Here is a 15,892-nt window from a genome sequence, read left to right as displayed (position 1 = left end):
GAAAGCTTCTTGCGACAGAGCCACTTTGTCCTCAGCCGGCGTCTGTGCAAGGTTGACGACAGGGCTCGACATTAAGGCTTGTCCGCTTGTCCGGGACAAGTGGATTTTTTGTAGGATAAGTGTAAGAGAAAATTAGTTGTCCGACTGGACAAGTTAAATTTCAAACAATGCTACTTCACGTTATGTGCCATTAACGACAGAGCAGAACGCGCAGCGCAAACACCGAGCGGAATATTGAACAGAGAGCGCGGCACGCCGACACACGTTTACATGTACTGTTATTGTCACTAAACAAGCTGTGCGCGCATTAAACCTGATCGCCGAACACGGAGGGGCGGGAGTGGAGAGTGATGTTTCTTCAGGCTCCGGCATGAATATAAATGACTTCACTGTGTGTCAAAAAAGCCGTATTTTTTCTCTTCTAACGTTCGGTAAAAACACATAATGGGCTTAAAATCTTGTTTAAGAATCTGTTTTATAACGAGAATCTCTCTTTCAGCCCGACTATGTGTGTGTGCACTGTGCTGATTTGAATCTGACAGAGTTCGTCACTGTACATTAAAAATCCCACACGAACATTACAGCGTAAATGCTAGGTTTAAGATTGAATTTATATATAACAGATAATCTAGATACATTTATTCTAATACGTTTTTTAAAACATGTAATGTTTTAATGTTTTGCTTTAGTGTTTTAATGTCAGACAATCATTGAAAAATCTTCTATTATTTTGCTTTAATTGCTAGTCCGTGTTTGGTTGAAGGCTACAGTTTGTCCGGTTAGAACAAATATGTCTCACTCAAAGTATTCAAATCGTTGACTTTATTAAATGTGCATAGATGTGTGGTTAGTATAATGCGCGCACACGCACAGTCCACAAAACCTCCTTTGATTTGAATCAATCCTGGTTATTTAAACTATAACAATTTACACTATTCAGCCGATCTCCTTTCCCGTTATCATTCACCTGCTCTATTCTCCGACACTGCACAGACTCTAGCGGAAAGTTTTGGAACAGTCCATTTCGTACTTAATAACAGGGGTGACCGGATTAGTCCATTTATTAAAGGTGACACTTTTCTACAATCATTGAAATGTGAGAAAAATGAAGAGAAAGGCAGCAGATATAGCATCATTCTTCAGAAAGAGTAGCAAGAAGCAGCCAAATGAATCTTAGTAAAATACATTTCAGTGGCCTAAATTCACATCATTTTCTGGTCTCTATAGTATTTTCAGCAATGGGAGATATAAATCCTGGTTTCAAAGTAAATTTCAAGTTTTATTTGATTAAATAGTTAAAAAAAAACATGAGGTTAAATTATGATTATAAATTGTATATGTTATTCTCAATTCATTTTAATTAAAATTTAAGTATTGTAGCAATTGTATGTTATACATTATTCTGATTAACACACCTATAATACTTAAAAGTATTTTAAGGTTGGATGATGGAGATTTTATGTGCTTGGCCACCCCTATGAAAAATCCCTTGCTCCGCCACTGATTAGCAAAAACACAAAAAATACATTATATTATAAATCTTTACCCGTAAATCTTTAAGTGACTTTTGTGCATGGACAAGTGGAACACCAATTTACTTGTCCAAATGACAAGTTGCTCAAAAAGTTAATGTCAAGCCCTGGACGATGACGGGCCATGGGGAATGGCAGTGAGTGCTCCACCAAAGTGCCCAGAACCATTGCCTGAAAGTAAATTAAAATCATTAAAATATAACCTTGCAAACTATCATATATAGGACTAGTATGATAAAACAATGTGTCTCCATACTGTATGGCTGATATGCAGTGAATATCAACATACATTTCTGTTCAATAATTATAATAATAAAGCATTTTATATGTAGGGCTCCTAACATTGAATAAACAATCTCAAAGTGCTAGTGTTCATAATGTAAATTCAACTAACAACACAATGTAAAGATTTCATTGACAGACTTTGATGCAAAATGTAGCCCTTTATTATACATAAATTTGCTGTTGGTGTATTAGCCTAGGACAACACACTCGCCAGATTGTTTTGTCTAAACAGCCCTATGTTGTTAAAAATGACTGTTTACCAGGTATACAGCCACAAGGAATGAATGGGAATAGGCTAAATCCTAACATATTCACAACGCGATGTACAAAGATTAAGTGCATGCATTGAAAAAAGATAGGTATGTATTAATTAGTTTAAGTTGAGGTAAGAACATAGTAAAATATTGAAAAACGATGGGTTTTCCTTTAACATTACTCTCGCATCAGCTATTGTGTAAACAGTCACATTAACCCACATCACGAATGACTGTCTGCGCAAGCGCGCACCACAGCCACCGTAATGAAGTTACTCAGGGTAACGTTAGCTCAGAATTCGAGTAGTAGCCGTATATCTCGGAACTCAGGGCAGAGCACCCGGGTAACGATAAGCCTAGCTAACAATTGTCCTGCTAAGTTAGCTAACATTAGTCATTTTGCTCGAAGCATAGGCAAACTTTATGCAAGGTCTACGTTTGTGCATTACTCTGCGTTGACTCGTTCCTAAAATACAATACAAGCGGTAGCTAACGCTAATTTAAATCAAGCAAACAAATAGTTGTTGTTTTTGCTCCAAAAAAGTTGACTTACCTTGAATAAGATGGTTCCTTCACGTTAAAAGTGTTCATCAGACTCGCGTGGTAGCCAGGTGTGCTTCTCATCCAAAGGACCGCGCTGTCTTCAAGATTCTGAAGGAAGTGCTAAGATTCAGCAAATGCTAAGATTCCGATTGGCCCAGAGAAATGTCAATTATAAGAATTATCCAATAATGTTTGGAAATTCTAGCCCGCATGGCATTCAGATAGAGGCAGCCTCCTGACCCAACCCCCCCACCACCTCAAAAAAAATAATGCCGGCTTTCGAAGGGAAAAAGCTAATTTCCATATTTGCACCTGTGGCTTATATACACACCTGGCGGGGCGGTGCCAGCATTATGCAAATATCTCAATGCCAAGTTCATTGGCGTTATAGTAGTTTACGACGCAGATTGGTCTCTCTAAGCGAGTTCCCAATTCGTCGGTCACGACGTGACATCGTAGTGACCGACTGAAAGGGAACCACCGTAGTTTGCTCGACCACGTTATCACAATAGTGCTGCAGTGCTAAAATCATCCCCTTAACTCATTCACCGCCAGCCTTTTTGAGAAAAGTTGCCCACCTTCATTTTTGTGATTTTAACAAAATTTCCACAAAATTCCTTGCAGGAAAAATCATTTTCTATAAATATATAAACATACAAATTATATTAAATTAAAGAACACACCCTCTGCTTTCAAACAAACAAACAAAATGGGGAAAAAACGTTTCATTATATATATACTTTTTCTACTTAATTTAACCACTGAAATATGGATATTTCTCTTCAAAAATACAACATTTTGAGCAAAAAGCTTAAAAAATTGCGTTTTTGTAAAGGAATTTAGAGATCAGACTCAGAATGACTATCAAACATAAAGGCAGTTAAAATAACCATTAAATCTTTTTAACTTCCGTTTTTGATAAATTCGATTTGGTGCCATCTGGTGGATAAAAGCGATATTACACATTCACTTTGAAATTCGTCCAAAAAGGCATATTTATTAGTTAAATATGAACTCATAAATGACGAGATAACTCGTCAATGGCGGTGAATGAGTTAAATGGACTGTATGTACAGTACAAGGTGATTGATATGAGACAAACGTGCGTTTCACGCGCTGAAAGCTGATTGCCGTCGCAAGGAGTGACCAATTCCACAGCAGATGCTGGGCGAGCTCGTAACGATAGCACTTCATGCAGCCGCGTGTAACTTAAAGCATAAGCTTCCCGGCCATCAGCTCTGAAGTTTGACTGTGAGCGCGCTCTGGTGTTAGGCTCGCTTCCGAGCGTCATAAACGAAACTCATTGTGGCGGGTAGCAAGCTCGCTTGAGGTTGATATTACCCTTAATTTCTCTGATTATCAGAGTGGAGGTGTGAGTGTCTTCGGATCCACTGATATAAACCAGCCATCTGGCCGAAAAACGTCATGAACCGCTTGGCTGTAAGCTTTTGAGTGGCCGTCCGGAGAGGGTGCGATTCAAACGCTTGGAGCCATGAAAAAGTCTGAGGCTGGCGTCTCTCTAGGAAGAGAAAATAACAGCTGTAAGACCGTGCTCCCCTGCACCGTCAGTATCTTGGCGGAAAAACTGAGGCGGGCTGCGAGCGAATTTAAGCGAGAAACGTCTGAATTATTGTTTAGAATCCAGCCCAGTGTCCCGGGAGTGGATTGCAAAACCGGGGTTTTTCGGCAAGCGTCAATACAATTATGGACGGTGGGCCGTGTGTGCGTATATTGACTGCTTGTCGGTAAGGCAAAAAAGTGTTTAGAGACACCGTACAGCCGTGGGGTGTCAATACACAGTATAGTAAGCACGAAAATTGCTCTTAGAGAGGAATTTAATACCGTTCGCCACTACAGTGAGGTTGCATAACCAACAGTATTACATGTGAATGTTTCTGGATAAACAGAGCACACAAAAAACATTTCAAGGCAGTCCAGCCGAGGCGCGACTTAACCCCTCTTCTCCCAGACAGTCTGTTCTCTGTCGACGCAGCTATGCTGCGAGTAAGAACAGAGCTTGGCCGTTCAGGTGCAGGAGCCTCTGTAGTGACGGTGACCAGAGCGCCTCACAGCAGAGCAGTATGTCTAGGTGGTTTGATGTCAGACTGAACTCATACACAGCGAGGGAGTCTGCCGTGAGGCCCGCGGTTTTGCCATTTATTTAAAAGGATAGTTCACCCAAAAATGAAAATTCTGTCATTGTTTACTCGCTCACATGTTGTTACAAACTAACATAAATTTCTTTGTTCTAATTAACACAAATGAAGATATTTTGAGTAATGTTTGTAACCAAATCGTCGTGGACCCCATTCACTTCCATAGTAGGAAAAAATAATACTATGGAATTAAATGGGGTCCACGAATGCTTTGCTTACAAACATTTCTTGAAATATCTTCCTTTGTGTTCATCAGAACAAAGAAATGTATACAGGTTTGTAAAAACACGAGGGCGAAAAAATGAAAACAGAATTTTCATCTTTGGGTGAACTATCCCTTTAAAGGGCAGAAAAACCGGGGTATATAAGAATGTACCAATATTCAGCACACTGATATAGGACGGGACTGAATAAGGGGAGGTGTTCGGGCCTCAGCCTATTATCAAACAAATTCGTTCTGCCTCTGATTCCGTCTAAGCCAGAGAGAAATGACAGGGCAGACAAACATAATGAGCTCTACCGAAGTGAGACAGACTCAGGCCGGTTGTTAGGGTCTTATAATAAGTGTTCTTGGTGCTCCAATAGCGGCGTGTTTGCCCTATCGAGCAGACGAATGAGATGCACCGCTCCTAAAGGGGAGGGGCATGAAGCTCCGTAATCGTTAAACACTAGACAGCTGCACTTAGAGGCAAGGAGACGTAAGACCGCGCGCTGACTCTAAGAAGCCGCTAAGAGACCTTGCTACTGCGGGGAAAGGAGCGAGGGACTCCGCGAGCGTAGAGCACGAATGGCTGTGTTATGACAGAAAAACAGGGGTCAGACCTGCCCGTGTTTGCTTGTCCTATGCATCTATCTTAGTTCTACGGCTCCGCCCCTTGTTCATCTCAGCAAGAGAGGAACAGCAGAGGGGGGCATGTAACACGAATAGAACAGCCATGCATCGTATGAGCGGTCTTCACCCGGCGATGCACTCAGGGAATTCATATTAGGGTGCCAGAGATCTCGCGGCTGACTGTGTGAGGAGCGAGGGACTCTGTGAGTGTAAAGCATGAACGGTTGCGTTGTGACAGAACACAGGGGGGGTAGCCTGTGTGCGCTCGTCTATGCATCCATCTTAGTCTCACAGCTCGCCGTTTGCTCGTGGGCTCAAACGTCATTGGTCTGAATTTTTTACAGACGTTTACCAATAGGTTTCAATCGCGGAGTAAACAGGAGTTTCACCCCATAGCGTCAGCAACTGACGCAATGCGAAGTGAACCGTATTGAAAGGGAACTCAAAACACTGTGTTTGATTTCAGTTTGGGGAGAACGTCAGTTTCAGAAACAGTTCTGTGCCTTGGAGAAGTGATTTTGACTTTTTTTTTAAGTCTGTGTCGCTGTATTTAGGAACTGACTTGCCACTGACTTGTTTTTCTAGCAAGTAAATGTTTCTTTAAGCGCTTCTATATTTGAAAGAAACCTGCAAAATAACAGGAAATTATGTTTTATTAACGTAAGGCAAGCCCACATATAATCAGAGTCAAACTCACCTAAGGAGTCTCTGCAGTCTTCAGAATCCCTCCACCACTCATCTCCTCTCACTCACCAGTTTACTCCCTAAACCTGGGGGGGGATACTCTGTGTTCGGGCCCATTTCCAAGCGCAGAGCCCTCTTCCAGGACAGCACGCCAAATACTTTACAAATTTAATCTATCCAACTTATTTTTAAGTGTGAACTCGTAAAATGACGAATACGTGTATATTTACAGATGGTCTATTCACACTGGATTAGTATTACCTGAGGTAATTTCTCCGGACCTTTTTATAGAAGGTAAAGTCGCAGTAATCTCAACTGGCATTGTCCATAATGATTACTGACATGGAGCCTTCAGCCGGGACTAAGTAAGTTCTGATAAAATTGCTTTTTGTGCTGAAAAATATTTCAGTCAACCATTCAGGCATTTATGAAGCACCGAAAAGAGGCACCGAAATCGGCCCGGTAGTTTCGGTACCCAACTCTAGACAGGAGGAGACAGAACGTTCTGTGATTTTGCATTTAAGGGATATATTCAGGATGTGACGTAACTAGAAATGAAACTGAACTGAACTACTGCACCACCTTGCCATTGAGATGGAGAATAACAAATTAATGATCAACACTGTTCCTGAAAAGCTGGGTATATAGTTCTCTGTTCACTATAACAATCATAAAAGCAAAAACATCCTAGCTAGCATTAACTTATGGTTGTAGTAATAACTTGCTTACCTTGTGTTCATCTGACTGAACTGATCTGATGTTTATCATCTTCATTCACACTCAACTGATTCTCATTCTACATGCATTTACACTTGTTTTCTTTATATCTGACTGTGAGTGATAGTAAAAATTGTAGTTTAACACATTGTTATCTTGTTATTTCTCTCTCAGTCTGATGAGCTGTAATCTGACAGAGAAAAGTTGTTCATCATTGAGTTCAGTTCTCATCTCAAACTCCTCAAGTCTGACAGAACTGAACCTGAGTGGAAATAAACTGCAGGATTCAGGAGTGAAGCTTCTCTCTGATGGACTGAAGAATACAAACTGTAAACTCGAGATATTAAAGTAAGAAAATTCTTAAACCAATAAGATTAAACTTGTATGTACTTCTTTAGATGAAGATGATTGTCATTAACTTTTATGTGTTTTTCATCAAATACCCTATTCACACAGCAATTTAGGTCCCAAAAATTATGTAAAATTGGCTGACAGGGTTCTGTGTGAACACAAACACGTACGTTTCTGGGATGGCTCTGATAAAGAGGACTTATTATAAGTATATTGCCATAACATTCACGGAAAGCATCCTGTGTGAACAATTGGCAGAAACAATGTCATAAGGGGCATGCCGTAGTGTGGACGCATGTGTTATCGTTGTGGTCCAGCTCTTTGACACAGGGATTTTAACGCAGATCAACATTCACGACAAAAAATGTCGGTAAACTTGACTGAAGCAGGGATCAGGAAGCTTGTCACTATACACAATCGGATGTTAAAAGGAGGCCATTTGTAACTCTAAGCAGTGCTGTCTCTGTGCTATGATGGGGCCTGAATCCTGATTGGAACTTTTCATACATACTATTATTCACTAAGAATGTGCATAGCTGGCTTGCCACTACTTTTTCTAATATTTTAGAAAGAAAATGGAGATTTGAGATTGGTCTAAAATTATTAAGCTCTCCATGGTCGAGGTGTGGCTTTTTAATGATGGGTTTAAAGGAATAGTCTATCCTTTTCCCATATTAAACTACTGTATGTTATTACCTTAACTAAGAAGAGTTGATACATACCTCTATCATCTTAGTGTGTGCACGTAAGCGCTGTGGCACGCGGTGACACTTTGATAGCATTAAGCTTAGCCCCATTCTTTCAATGGTACCAAACAGAGATAAAGTTAGAAGTGACCAAACACATCAACGTTTTTCCTATTTAAGACGAATAGTTATACGAGCAAGTATGGTGGCACAAAATAAAATGTAGCGTTTTTCTAAGCGGATTTAAAAGGGTAACTATATTGTATGGCGGAATAGCACTTTTGGGAGTACTTCGACTCGGCGCAGTAACACTCTCCCTCTCATTATGAGAGAGAAGGGGAGTGGATTTTTCAGGCGAGTCGAAGTACTCCTAAAAGTGTTATTCCGCCATACAATATAGTTACCCTTTTAAATCTGCTTAGAAAAGCGCTACATTTTATTTTGTGCCACCATGCTTGCTCGTATAATTACTCGTCTTAAATAGGAAAAACGTTGGTGTGTTTGGTCACTTCTAACTTTATCTGTTTGGTACCATTGAATGTCGCCGCACGCCACAGCGCTTACATGCACGCACTAAGATGATAGAGGTATGTTTCAACTTTTCTTAGTTAAGGTTATAACATAGTTTAATATTAAAAAAGGATAGACTATTCCTTTAATAACTTCCAGTTTGAAAGCTGTTTGAACGTATCCTAGTTCTACAGTATTGATGAGTTAAAGATATTTAGTACTGGGTCTGACACTACAGGGAATACTTCTTTTAGTAATTTTGTGGGAACAGGATCTAATATACACAATGATGAATTGGATGATTTTATTAATTTTGAGAGCTCCTCTATTCTAGTAGCTTTAAAACACTGAAGTTGTTCATGTGGTTATCTAGTGTTCAGTGTACTATTTGGTAAAATAGTGGCAGCTTGCATAGCTTCGATATTATCCCTAATAACCACAATTTCGTTAGTGAAGAAGTTAATGAAGTCGTTACAACTGTGTTGAAGCTTGGTGTCTGTTTTTGTTTGTTCTTTGTTTTAGTCAGTTGTCGCAACTGTGTTAAAGAGAAAATGAGGGTTATTATGATTTTCTTCAATGAGCTTGCTAGATCTAGTGGTTTTTAGTGTTGAACACTCTCTTTCCATGCAGCACGCCATACCTCTTAACTTTGTGCTCCTCCAATTACGCTCCATTTTCTAGGTGTCTTTTAAAGGACTGCATGATAGTCATACCATGGTGCTGCTGTTTTTTCCTTGATTCTCTTTGATCTACTGGGAGAAACTGCTTCCAACGTGCTAGATCAAAGGCTGTTTAAGGTTTCTTTTACAACATCCAGATCTTCATGGTTATCTACTACATGTTTTATTTGGGACAGGTCTGGCGAAATCACTAATAAAGCTATCTTTAGTAGTGAAAATTGTTGTCTGCCTAATCGGTAGCATGACGTGGACCGAGCGATCCTATCTAGAAGATCTCTATTACAAGCGTGAATTGGGTTACTGCGTTGCAGCATATAGATTTGTGTTTTGCCGCGATTGTCAATTTAAATTAAAACAATGAAAATTAAAGTTATTGTTAAAACTGAAATTTAAGATTACTACTGGGGCACATCAGATTTACACTAGGGCACGTGCCCCAGTAAAAGTGGTTTTGAGCAGATGTTAGAATTCAGGAGAAGGCGTCCTCGGCTGGTGAGGAGGAGACAAAGCCGATATGAAATTAAAGAATCAACTGAACTCCTGCTTTTAATCTTTTCTATCTCTGTTTCTCTTTCTTTTCTGTATATGTTTTGATCATAATAGTCTCACACATATAATTATAATTTATGACTTCATTTACTGTAAGTGTCAGGAGTTTTTCTTCTCTCTTCAGTCTGTGGTCCTGCAGTATTGGAGATGAAGGTTTTGTTGCTTTGGCCTCAGCTCTGAGATCGAACCCATCACACCTGACTGAACTCAATCTGAGTTATAATAATTTCGGAGATTTAGGAGTGAAGCTGATGTCTGATCTACTGAAGGATCCACACTGTAAACTACACAAACTTCAGTGAGTATTGCTGTTATTATATTTGTAGCGATCTGTCTAAAGAAGCAAGGAAAGATAAAATGTTTAATCCAAACTGGAACAAATAATTCATGAAACAGAATATCACATTGAACATTACATTATAACAATACATTCAAACAATAACTGATCGGGAGGCACTGCATAAGCACATTATAAGAATGCTTAGCATTAAAGGAGCCGTGAATCAAAGAATAAATTGTAACTTGATTTTTGTTATATGAGAGGTCATTGTATTTAAAGCCACTCTATGCATTTGGCGTTTTTGTCAAACAGCGACCCCTAGAGTCGCTGGAGAATACTTGCAACTGTCGTAATTTCCCACTCTAGTACTCCAAAGATAATGACCAGGTAATGTTTCACAATTTCATACAAATATTAGGGTACTGCATAGTCTACTAAACTACAGATGATGGTAATAGGATAATAAGAAGTTTATTCCAAGTGTAGAGTGCATATAATAATAAAGTACCATGTTTGCTAGCTTATAACGTTTTTACATGAGTGCAGCTAAATCACAAGTAAACATTACAAAATGCCATGACAAAGTTAATTGTGTACGTTGCATTATTTCATAACATTGTTCGCTATAATGTCACTATATATGATTATTGCTATTTTTCATAATTGTGCATGTTTACACTATTTACAACCTCTAGGCTTATTTATGTCCTGATAATTATGTGAGATATTGACAACTGTTGTCATGATAATCGCATGACATACTACAAGCAAGCGCAACAACATACAACATAGACCGCAAACAAGTTTACAAATGAGAGATTTACTTACTAGTCCATCAACAAGATCGTCAGATCAGCATCCCATCCAGTGCTGTCTTTTAGCTCACGTCAACGAGTAAAAACCTGACCGAGTGAGACTCTTGTCCGCTTACTAACGCGATTAGATTCTCTTTTCCTTTTCCTACTCACTTCCGAACGCGCTTTCTTAACTTTTAAATCGTTTAGCATCAAGTCTCAAATTCGCGCGTGCAGTTGTTGTTATAGGCGTGATAGACTTCATGCAGCGCTGCAAGAACCGACAGCCAGATGACGTCAAAGTGCTGTCTTGGATCATTCTCGCGGTACTTTGACGTCATCCGGCGGTCGGTTCTTGCAGCGCCACACGAAGTGGAACAAGCCTAATGTGTGTGACATCGTTGTCGTAAAGCAAGTTGTGATTCTCGCGAGATTTGTCAGGGGCGGTTCTCTCAAGCTTGCATGGCTGGTTTTGGTAGCGGCGTCCTCCCCGAGCTTCAACAGGAGGATGATTTGCATTACTATGACTTTGATTACCACCGAAATAACTTTGAAGCTGTTATATTAAGGTAAAATAACTGCATAGTGTGTCTTTAAACAAACATCCTGCTTTCCGAACTGAAAACATCCTCGTTACTGAAATATAACAGTTTTTGGCACCAAGCCCAGAAAACGGCTGATCCAGGAATGTGCCAATGTGTGAAGTAGAGGTCTACACAGAAGACCCGGGACCCGACCCGAGACCCGTACGGGTTCGGGTCTATATTTTAAATGATTAGCCGGGTCCGGGTCGGGTCTCAATCTATTACTTCGGGTCCCGGGTCTGTTTAACATTGTGGGTAATACCCGAGGTCGATCGGACTCGGAGAAAACACACTCACATTTAAATACAATTTTTCAAAAACAGCAACAAAAACTTAGATGAAATGTCGCATACATTTTTTCTATGACGCTAAAATTTCATTAAAAAGTTTATATTTGGTTGCTCCAACCAGGCAGCTAATGCGCATGCGCTCTTGTAATGTTTCTCTGGCTACCAGTCAGGAGCTTCTGCAGTGAGACGCAATGACTTTACCTTTGACAATTGGCTCTTTTATTTAGAAGGCGGGACCTATTCCGCCGTACCGCGCATTTTGCACTGACTTCTCTCATTTTTATAATAATATTATAAATTGACCATCTTGCTGTTATATCTAAAGTTTTCGCGATCTGCTCAAAGAGCACAGAGATGATAGCAAAGAAGTAAAGCTAACGAAAGCAGCCATGGCACTGAACGAGCAATTGTTATTATAATCCAAATGAGCAAACATTATTAAGCAAGTTGACCCGATACACAACAAATGACTGTAAAGTGGACTTTTAAAGCTGGAATAAGCATTAAACATTTCAATCGTCAAGAGAGGAATAACATGATGGAACTTTCTTGGAAATAAGGATTGTGCATCATCACACAGTCAGGTACAAGGAGGGAGAAGACTAACTTCTATGGGTAAGACAAAAAGTTTAATTTTCGCTACTTGTTTATTGACTTATTAATAACATTTAGCTAAAGAATATTTGCCGGTCGGGTCTGTGTCTTCCTGGACGGGTTCGGGTCCAGATTTTAAATAATAAACGGGTCCGCGTCGGATCCGGGTCCAGCTTTTAAATAATAGACGGGTCCGGGTCGGTTCCGGGTCCAGCTTTCAAAACAACAGACGGGTCCGGGTCGGTTCAGTGTAGCACATTTACGGGTCTGATCGGGCTCGGGTAGGAATTTTTGGACCCGTGTAGACCTCTAGTGTGACGTTGTAGAGTTTTAAACACCACCTCCAAATGAAAGGGCAATGATTCGCATGTAGGGAAGTAACACAAGTGACATGCAAACCATATGCAGCCGATTCATTCACCCGAAAGGAAATCCTGTTTTTTTGTCATTAAGGGAAAATTTGTCTCAGTTACAAATGTGACTGGTAAATGATAAAGAACGAATCGCCTTTTGTATTTATTGCATTGCATGTTGTTGTATGTTAAGGCCAGGGATGACAGATTGATAAGCAGACATATTTATGACTGGATGTAACTTTTGATACTTTGCGGTAAAGTGGCTCTAGGGCTGTGACGGTGGCAGTTTTTTACCACTGCGGTGGTAATGCACAAATTCACCGTGGTGGTGCGGTGGTTATAGATTGATTGTGTGTGTATGTGGGGGGGTGCCACGTGCACATTGATGCATAAAGGACTTATACATAATGCATACATATATTTTGAAATATTAAAATGTAAACGATGATCAGGGCCCGTATGTATAAAATATCTCAGAAATGCTCTTAAGAATAGTCTTAAGCTATGATTTAAGTGTCAAAAAATTCTTAGTAAGGAGTAGGAGCAGTCTGAGAATAGAAGACATTTATAAAGAAGCTGAAAGCAACTTTCAGTAAAGTGTAAGACTCATTCTTAAGTGCTGACTTAAGTTCCACAAATTAAGAACTTAACCTCTAAATCAGCCAATAGAAAGCCGGCAATGTTGTAGAGTCACAGCAGCATGTGACAACATACATTTATGAATCATGAAGACATTCAAATTATATTAGTATTTAAATATTTAAATTAGCTTCACAAAATGTTTAACACTATTACAAATAAGTACATGCATTTATTTTACATGATTTTGCACCATTTTGATTAAGTTTCAACATGTTAATGAAATGGACAAACGTAATACTATTTAAAAAATTAAGATGATGACAAATCATTTTGATTTTACTCACAAGCTGTTTATAAAGAAAAGACTAAAGTTTGCAAACACTTAGATAAAAAATACTTTGATGATCGAGCCTAAACAAGATGATCAAGTTAAGTTGGATTTCTCCACTTAGACACATTTTTTTATAATAATTTATGCCATCTTTGTCACTTTCACCTTTGTCTTACTCACTGCTAACATTGCTAACATTATGTTTTGGGTCAGGGTTGTATACTCTATTAATATCACTTTACATTTAATAGTCACTGCAATCTTGTAGATACTTCACATTTTTTATTGTAGATTTTATGGTATTTTATTTATCTAAACTGTAAAATGTTAAAGAGGCTCTACTTAACTTTTTCACCGCCATTGACGAGTTATCTCGTCATTTATGAGTTCATATTTAACTAATAAATATGCCTTTCTGGACTAATTTCAAAGTGAAAGTGTAATAAAGTGTTTATCCACCAGATGGCGCCAAACCGAATGTATCAAAAACGGAAGTTAAAAAGATTTAATGATTTATTTTAACTGCCTTTATGTTTGATAGTCATTCTGAGTCTGATCTCTAAGATAAATTCCTTTACAAAAACGCAATTTTTTAAGCTTTTTGCTCAAAATGTTGTATTTTTGAAGAGAAATATCCATATTTCAGTGGTCAAATTAAGTAGAAAAATTAAATATATAATGAAACGTTTTTTCCACCGCAGTGGTGCAGTGGTAATTATAACCATCCCAGCCCTAAGTGGCTCTTCTATTGATTTTACCTATCAGTGTGGCTCTCATGAAAAAAAATTAAGACCACGCGGTAGCTGGGAACGCTGTGGAGCCACATCCCTTAGAGGTCTCTTATCAGTCCCTCCAGGATTTCGCGGGCCTTTTTTGTGATTGTTGCAGCCTAAAATGCATGATATTGCGGCCACTTTTCTAAAAAGTTGCACTGAAAGTTGCGATGTTTGTTTTTAATAGGTAAAACAGCAAAGGTATAGAGATTTTTACTTAAAGTGCTCAAAGTATGCTTTTTGGCCTTTTCCCTTTCCTTTATTGTGTTATATATTTTTTGTGTCCATGTTAAAAGTTTACAAAGTCAAAAACCCAAAATCCACCCCATAGAGACTTACCATATCCCACATAAAACACTGTTCACCATCTGCTCTATTGTACTCCAGCCTTTACTTCAAAGACAAACGTGCTCACTATGTAACACACAATCTAAAGACAACAAAACCACAAACCAACCTTTAAGCAACATTATAAAAAGGCAAAACAAATGATTTTGACACAGCAAAATCTAACAAACAAAGCTTTATTTTGAAACCAAATCTGCTCCTGCAAAAATGTAAATGTGCTGAACCTCACAAACACTTAGCAGCATTTATGTTAAAAGATTATATAAGTGCAAAAAAAGTTTTCAATTAGTTAAAAGCCTAAAGTTTAAGTGCACAGCCCTTTACAGTAAACACAGCACAGGCCTAGTACCATTTCTTAACCCTCTGGGGTCCGACCATTTTGGGACACTCTCAGAGGTTCTGACATGCTCTTACATTTGGTCTTTTTTCAGTTGCTTTAAAACATAATAATGGGAAGTGTCTCATACCACTGCTTTCAGCACAAACTGGGCTAAAATATTATATGAGCTACATTTTTCTTTAAAATGATGTGACAATCACCATGCCTACTTATTCACATAAAACAATGTATTCATTTAGAAATTGTAAGACACTTTTTGTTTAGACGGGCTGTATGCGAGAAGGATTGATTGACAGCAAGCAAACAAAGGCTCGCATAATGAGCTGCATAATGAGCTGCATAATGAGGCAGGAATTTGAGAGTGAACTACAGTAAAGAATGTGAGGACAAATGTATGTGTTTGTTTGAGGTTTATTAAGTTAACAATATAATCAAAATAGAAATGATGGTCAGTAGGACATTTTAAGTTTATTTGGAAACAAACCCTATTCAAAAACTTTGTATAAACTAAGAAACTGATACACAACAGAGCTGTAAACTTCATGTGGCTCATGTTACCATATAACTTTATGTCCAAAAAGTGTTTTTCCACTTCATAGTTTTGTACTGATGAGAGGGATGCAGACCTCTAAGAGAGTTATAAACAGCTGTTAGCATAAATTGTCCACAGAAATACCCTTACATACATAACTGATGGGTAAATATCACTGATACTACATTCATAAACTATCTTGTACATAAACTTAATCTCAGATAAACATCTGCAGCAATTAGTTATATAAAAAGCTGTTTTCAGATGACTGTTTTCAGATGCCCATCCCCTTATCGTCTAGCTTCTGTT

General features: G+C 38.7%; 1 protein-coding gene across 1 annotated transcript in view; it reads left to right on the top strand.

Annotated features, from left to right (window-relative positions):
- LOC129446022 (NLR family CARD domain-containing protein 3-like) overlaps positions 1–15,892 on the top strand; it is a 64,716-nt gene that overhangs the window by 11,824 nt on the left and 37,000 nt on the right. Inside the window, exons 3-4 of the mRNA XM_055206982.2 lie at positions 7,178–7,351; positions 9,904–10,077. Of these exons, the coding sequence (XP_055062957.2) occupies positions 7,178–7,351; positions 9,904–10,077 (348 nt within the window). The remainder of the gene's footprint in view (positions 1–7,177; positions 7,352–9,903; positions 10,078–15,892) is intronic.

The sequence above is a fragment of the Misgurnus anguillicaudatus genome, chromosome 12, assembly GCF_027580225.2.
Source record: "Misgurnus anguillicaudatus chromosome 12, ASM2758022v2, whole genome shotgun sequence".
NCBI lineage: Eukaryota > Metazoa > Chordata > Actinopteri > Cypriniformes > Cobitidae > Misgurnus > Misgurnus anguillicaudatus.
This window is presented reverse-complemented; position numbering and strand designations above follow the sequence as displayed.